Below are 6000 nucleotides of genomic sequence, written 5' to 3'. Positions count from 1 at the left end.
GCCTTAAAATTAGAGCACATATGATGTCTTTTACTTAAGTTATTTATGTCATTTTGCATGTTTCATGTGTTTTTAATGTTAGATTGTTGTTTTATAGGTATTCAGAGTCAAAATGGACAAAATAAGGACAAATTGAGATTCTTTTTTTCTAGGAAGTGTCTCAACTTTTCCTTGTTTTGGTTATTTTGATTCTGAATACCTTCAAAACAATATGCTAACACAAAAAACATACCAAAAAAATGCAGAAAGGATAAAGAAAACTCAAGTAAAAGACATATTATGTGCACTCATTTCAAAACATATCACCTAAACTGACCCCGACCCATCCCCTTTCGTACATTGACATGTTAAAACTAGTAGCTCAACTTTTTAGCACTTCAACACACGATACAACACATGGATCATATGTCAAGCATATGGTTCATATGTTGTTTTGTATATGGATACTTGTAGCCTCATGTTATAAAAGAAGAGGCGGCAATAGGTCATACATATTATATATGAAATGATTTTTGGAAAACCACTTAGATTGCTGAGAAGATATTGTGATAATTGCCCAAAATCATATATACTGATGTATGTTAAGCTGACTTGGGTTGAAGTCCCATCACACCATGTGAAACTGACTTGGTTAAAGTCCCGTCGCACCGGATTAATCAAACTTGGGTTAAAATCCCTTCGCATTCAGATAAGTTGTTAGATTGAAGTCTTGTCGGTCTCTAATCAAATACCACCTATTACAAGTGCTATCGCTATCGGCTCATGATACGAGTTATGATATGTACTCACACACGACATTATGGTAAGACTACCTATTTCGATGGGTGAAAGATTGGACACCATGTTGTATACATATAGTAATGTTATTGTCGCCATTTAGGTGATTCCCACATAAAAAGCTTATGCTTATGATTTTTTATTTCTATTTATAAATGCCCTATTCTTAATTAGATGAACTTATATTTATTGAAAGGTTTTCTACACTACTATGATACTTGATTTTATGAGGTAAAAAGTATATTTATTTTCAAGTTTTGAGGTTTATTTGAAGTAATGACTTAGAAGAGTATTGGTTCCACTCTATACCTTATTCCTCAAGTTTCATTATAATTATGTAGCATGTTCTCTTTATATGATATCATATTCCCTTATTGAGTTGATTATATCTTATCATACAATTATCATTTTACGGTACTTACATTTTTTGTGTCGGGGGTGCTGCACTCAGAATGCTAATTTTGGTATTTAAGACAACACATTTCCTCGATTGGCATTCCTCTCTTAAAGCAGCTCCTATTGGTGAGCCTCACTTACTATATGAGGACAATTCATGCCACTTAGTGTAATTAGGTCCTTTGGGTACGTTGAGACCTGTTCTGATATTTCTATTTTGAAACATGTCTTAGAGTCATCATAGTCAATTGTACTCATATTATGCACATGCTTTGGAAACCATCCCACATGGTCTTTATCCAGAATTTTAGTTATGTATATGTTGAAAAGTTCTTTATGCTATTTTATGAAAAAGTAGGCTCAAAGTATGCTTGTCATAGTGTTTTAAATTTATAAAAGAGGTATCTTATGAGACTCAAGTCTACCCGTCTGCTTAAAAGTATATTTTCTTAAAAAATACTATACCATTGTATGCATGTAGAAAGGTTCACTCGATCATGTCAAGACGTCGGTTACCTTTTCGTCCCACCAAGGTTCAAGACATGATATTTCTTACATTATATTTATATTAGACAGTTATAAATATACCAAAAAACATAAACATATACTTGATTTATACATTAAACTATACCATCTAATGTCCCATGAAATATACGTAACAAGGGTTGGGAAAAGGAGATTTTAAGTGTTATTTTCTTATACAAGGTAAGGTGGTATAGGAAGGCGTAGAAAGGAATTGAGTGTTCATATAAAAAAGGGTTGAATAACTATGTGAATGATCTAACTTGTTCTTAGGTATTGTCGTTTGCCTATAAAGGCTATATCGAGCTACTTTAATAATCATGGGGTTAGGAATTATATACTTTTTTAACGGAAGTGAAAATGATTTTTTCTTCTTTTTTCATATAGTTGGGGGGGGGGTATTCTTGAATTTGTAACCTACTAAGTATCACACAAGTAGCTACATGTAATTTTGAGAGAAGCACAATAGGCTAGTCAGGACCGTCTCAACAGGTTTGGGGGTCTAAAGCCAAACTTTATAGAGATACCTTATTTTTTGTAGTTGTTTTATATAAATTCAACAATTATAATATACTCATTATAATTCTACAAGCGAAGTTTTGAGAAAGTAGAATGAACACATACTTTACGAAGTAAACATGTAAATAATGAAAACTTTTAATGACAAAATATAATATATGTTAGAATAATAAATCCTGACTCAAAAATTTAAAAAGTTTATATAATGATATTGAAATAGTTGCGTTGAATTTGATAAGTTGATATAATGATATTAAAATAATATTGATTTGTTGCAGTGCTTGAAATTTAAAGAATACACCAAAAATTCAATTTATTTATTTTTATAAACACACAACAATAGATTTTACATAATGCAAAAGATTTGACCGTTTGATATACTTTAGAATACTCAATAAAAAGAGAATAAAAATAGAAAGGGTGATAAAAAAGATAAAATGCATAAATAGTAATGTTGGTTCATGATAATTGCCAAGATATGAATAAGTCAACAAATAAGGTAACCACATAAGAAATGATACGACAATTAACTACACACTATTCCATTTCTCAATTATTACAATGACCTCCACATTAAATAAAATAAACATTTACTATTATATTTTTTACCCAATTTTTTCTTTTAAATCTATCAATATATAACACTATCCCATTTCTCAATTATTATAAGGATTTCTATATTTAATAAAGTAAACATTTACTATTATATTTTCTATCCAAAAAATTCTTTTCAAATTTATCAACATTTATATATAAAAAAAATTGGGGGCGCCAAATGATTGCTTTAATGCCTAGATAACATGAGGCTAGTTAGCATATTGCTAAAAGCAAGAGTTTAGGGTATAAATTGCCAAAACTTATACAGGTTTTGGGTGCGAACTACATTCTATCCAAAAGTTTTCTGCAAATCCAAATTTCGGCGCTTGTAAATTCTATGTGGTAGTATTGTTTCTTCCGAAAATTCATATTTGAATGATCAAAGGATTTCTTCAGAACTTGTAATTTCACAGTGTTGTTGTTGTTGTTGTTATTCATATATCTGGAATTACATGGCATGTCATCAACTGTTACATTGTCAAATTCAATCTCTGTGGAGGACTGTATTTCACTTAGGGAGTAAGCTACGTAGTTCCCATTTCCGAAGGTTGCATCCCATTTATCCTCTATCAACATCTCTTGATAAGGTAAATTGAAAAACTTCATCTTCATTTAACAAACCCCTTTTACTTCTCAGTCTAATGCTTTATTTTGTGATATGTGTTAGGGTTACTGCAGGGTTTCACAACCCATTTATGCAAAAAATATTGATACAGACCAAGTGTTACGCAGAGATGGGCTTTTTGATTCTCCTCATACTGAAATTAGGTCAACCAATATTGATCCTTCCAATGGCAAACTCATGCTCATCGACGGAACCTCAATAATATACCGAGCTTATTACAGATTACTTGGTATGTTTTTTTTTTTTCTTGTCTATTTTTAGCTTTATAGGTTATGTTTACTTCAAGTTCTGACTTTTTGTACTCTTAACACTTTATGTACTATATCATCCTTTGTTGGATATTCTTGTAGATGTTTGTGGTGTATTCGATCTACTAAGCATCAATAACTTCTGCTTTAGTTATGTATTCCTTATCTTGATGACCTTAATTTTCCAACAGTGAAGAAATTGTTATACCATCTGAATAGTTTTGGAAGTTGGTGTTAGGTCTCATAGAAGCCACCCCAAAAGGCATTTTGTGATGCTTAAATGGTATTTAGGTTAATGATACATTTGGTTTGATTACTTCTGCAATATGAAAATATAGAAAACTAAGGGAGGGGAAGGGGTGGACTAAAGTAAAGAACAAAACCGATAGAAGTTAATGGACAAATCAATATATTGAAAGAGAAGAAGATTCTGGAAGAAAGGATTACTGAAGTTGCTTAATGAGTTTTATGGTCTCTTGGAGAGTCACATTTTTATGCAGGCCTTGTACGTGGGAAATTTCGCCATTATGTTGATAACCATGTGTAAAAGGAAAAGGTCTTTGGTTGGAAACATCAAGTATCAGTAAGTTTCTTTAGGAGTGAATAATGCATTGATCATTCAGTTAATGATGATGACAGATGTTTGAACTCATCACTGAACACAACTACTACGAAATCAAGTGATTGTTGAAGAAAATCCTGTAATATATTCTAAAACATAAGAAACAAGACATCCTGAAAGTGCTGAGTCCTCAATTAATGGGTTTTCCAGGCTAGAACCATACGCTCTGAAGTTCCACCGATAATGAGAAGTAGCAGAAATCTATATTCAGCTAACAACTACACATTTGAAAGCTGCTTAATCAATAGTAGATCATATTTACCTCCTTGAGCTCCCAATAATTTTGTGGTGCCAAATACTCTCTATAGGAGCCTCTAGGACCTTCACATTAGTTATTATTTTGTGAAAAGAAGTATTTGTTATGTTTGTTGCTGTAACTTCTTTTCTTCCTGCTGCAACTTGCACAAAAGTTCTTTTTCTTTTTTTGTTAGCTGCATATTTGGAGAGGACTAGGAGGGAAACGAAGAGAGATGAAGGAACAAGAGGTAGAAGAAAACATGAAGAAAGAAGTGAATGGACATTTTCTTTCCTATCTTTGCTTTAAGAGGATATGAAGATATAAATAGAAAGGATATTAAGCAGCAGGGATAGTTACCAATATATATCATTCGGCCATCTAGTTTACCGAACATGACCAAAATGTATACACTACATATATTCTCGGTTGTATATGTTGTGTATATGTATGTATATTATATATATATAGGTATGTATATTATTTGTATAAGTATGTATAGATATGTATAATATATGTATAGGTATGTATAGTATATGTATATGTATGTATATTATATGCATACTAGTATAGAATATATACTACCATTGTGTATATATTTTGTAAACTAGATGACCCAAAGGTATTTGACTGTAATTTTTTCAGAGCATTGACTTATTTCCTTTAGTCACTAAGTAGGTGGGTCAATCAAAAAGGAATATGACACTTTTTGTGTCACGGTGAAAAAGGAAAAGAATTTTGTTGATATAAAAACTTCTCTTTCCCTTGTTTTCTATTTGCTTGCCTCATGACTAGGTAGGATGCGTTGAATAAAGGAACGATAAAAACTTTTAGTTATATATGGAGCATTGTATGGGATCAAAGGCCCAAACCAAGAAAAGCAAAAGGTTTAGCAAGAGGCCTCTTTCCTTTTTTTGGGTGGATAAGCAAAACACGATTTCTTAATATGGTACTGTCATTTTGAGTAATCAACTTTAGTTTTATGTGCCTGCATACAAAATTTGTGAAGAAATTTGCTTTTCTTGCTTATACATTAGTATTAAATCTTGTGGTGTGGTGTATTGCTTAAAGCTAAGTATTTGATATTAAAAGTGGTACTACACATTGAAATCCAACATTTGTAGAAACCAATGCTCTAAGGCCAGGGTCTCTAAAAATAGGGTGACAAAAAGTTATATTCTCAAATACAAGTTGCTATCGTGAAGTATGTTATCATCGTTAATAGACCTATGAAGTGACTTCAATAATGTGATCAAAATTCTATTAGTTGATGAAGCTTTCTGCGAAAAGGCTTAAAATGATTGCCTGCATAATTTTCAAAAGATGAGGTGTTAGTATTTTTTTAATTTTTTTTTACTATCTTGTAGAATCTACTTATAGTCACCCTTCAGGGTGGCCCAGTGGTTTGGGCTTGGGACTTCCATGTTGGAGGTCTCAAGTTCGAAACCCCTTGCCAGCG

General features: G+C 31.9%; 1 protein-coding gene across 2 annotated transcripts in view; it reads left to right on the top strand.

Annotated features, from left to right (window-relative positions):
• Positions 1-3222: 3222 nt before the first annotated feature.
• The window catches only part of LOC125830047 (uncharacterized), a 28976-nt gene continuing 26198 nt past the window's right edge, over positions 3223-6000 (top strand). For both annotated transcript variants that reach the window (XM_049509265.1, XM_049509263.1), the window contains exons 1-2: positions 3223-3398; positions 3479-3665. In XM_049509265.1, the coding sequence (XP_049365222.1) occupies positions 3264-3398; positions 3479-3665 (322 nt within the window). In that variant the 5' untranslated portion in view covers positions 3223-3263. The remainder of the gene's footprint in view (positions 3399-3478; positions 3666-6000) is intronic.

The sequence above is a fragment of the Solanum verrucosum genome, unplaced genomic scaffold, assembly GCF_900185275.1.
Source record: "Solanum verrucosum unplaced genomic scaffold, falcon-dt-bn FXZP01000151.1, whole genome shotgun sequence".
Classification (NCBI taxonomy): Eukaryota; Viridiplantae; Streptophyta; class Magnoliopsida; order Solanales; family Solanaceae; genus Solanum; species Solanum verrucosum.
This window is presented reverse-complemented; position numbering and strand designations above follow the sequence as displayed.